This window comes from Amphimedon queenslandica, unplaced genomic scaffold, assembly GCF_000090795.2.
Source record: "Amphimedon queenslandica unplaced genomic scaffold, v1.1 AMPQUscaffold_12682, whole genome shotgun sequence".
In the NCBI taxonomy this organism is placed as follows: domain Eukaryota; kingdom Metazoa; phylum Porifera; class Demospongiae; order Haplosclerida; family Niphatidae; genus Amphimedon; species Amphimedon queenslandica.
The window spans coordinates 27,806-29,098 of NW_003547082.1; the positions used below are offsets into that span (position 1 = coordinate 27,806).

At 32.9% G+C, this 1,293-nt stretch overlaps 1 protein-coding gene across 1 annotated transcript in view; it reads left to right on the forward strand.

Moving 5' to 3' along the window:
• LOC109587112 (uncharacterized) overlaps positions 1 to 1,293 on the forward strand; it is a 4,452-nt gene that overhangs the window by 1,815 nt on the left and 1,344 nt on the right. Inside the window, exons 5-6 of the mRNA XM_020003339.1 lie at positions 526 to 713; positions 777 to 811. Of these exons, the coding sequence (XP_019858898.1) occupies positions 526 to 713; positions 777 to 811 (223 nt within the window). The remainder of the gene's footprint in view (positions 1 to 525; positions 714 to 776; positions 812 to 1,293) is intronic.

Sequence of the window (1,293 nt, forward strand, 5' to 3'; positions counted from 1 at the left end):
GATGAGACATTAATGGATATTGACTCTGGATCAAAGGTATAGTTTATTGTGTTATTTGATTCACTTCTCCTTTCCATTATATACTACTATAAGTACTAATAACACACACTCACTCATCTCTTTATTACTTTGTGTATCTACTAGTTGATAGTAAGACTGGGTAGAGCAGGAAGACGAGAGAAAAGAATTAAATTATATTTATTACAAGTTAATAATATAGAGGTAAGAATTAATTAACATTAATGGGCAAAGCCCTTACTGCATGGTAAAGTAGTTTTGTTTGTTTGTCTGTACACGTACATCTGGGCACGGCAAGGGGGCGGAGCCTGTTAATGTTTCTTGTATTTATTTTTAGTTTTGTAAGTTTATGATGGAGTTAATTGTTGCTATGGATACACCAGTGAGAGACTTTAAGAAACAAATTATTGAAGAAGCAAAAGAACAAGGAATTGACTGTGTCCTTGAATTAGACAAGTAAGTACATCATGTGACTATCATGTGACTATCATGTGACTTATTGTGTAGAATGAGATTACGTGACAAGAATGGAGTGTCCCCTGGTACAGTATATCCTGATCATGAGAGGATTGTTGATGCCAGGACTGATGATGCTAGGTTTCATCTTGCTAGGATTTATGATATTGGTAGTACTACACGTAGGATTGATGATACTTATAATAAGGAAATACATGTATACGTGGAACCATTGAAAGGTCAGTATATTTCAGTATTTTCAGTTTAAATAAATGATATATATATATATTTTTTTTTATTAGGACCAGAGAAGAAGAAGGACATAGTAGAGAGACAGGTGTATGTTATAAGATGGCGTCCATCACAATGTTCAGTTGATCCAATAAAAGAAATAATACTGGATAATTATTATGATCATGAGCATGTTATTGAAAAGGTATACATGTTGATTAATAAAATTCATAATTCATTGTATTATTGCTTGTGCTGGTGGTGTGTAGCAGCAGTTCACTTGCTCTACCAATAAAGTTATTACAGAAATAATTTTAAAATAATGTTATATGCCAGACTGATAGCGATTATTCCATAATACAGCTGTATGCAAAAATTTAGGAAATTTAGAATTTTAAACAATTGGTTTTATAAAAGTTTTTGTAGTTTATACAGTGAAGCCCTTTGATCCTAAGGTCAAGGTTGTAGCGAGCAAAGGTCACCCCCTTTATGTTTACCCCTGCCGTAGCTGATGTTAATTTTGAGAATGTGATGTTTTTATAGTTAATTGCCGCCAAAAAACCTATTATTTGCACCATTATGTGCATC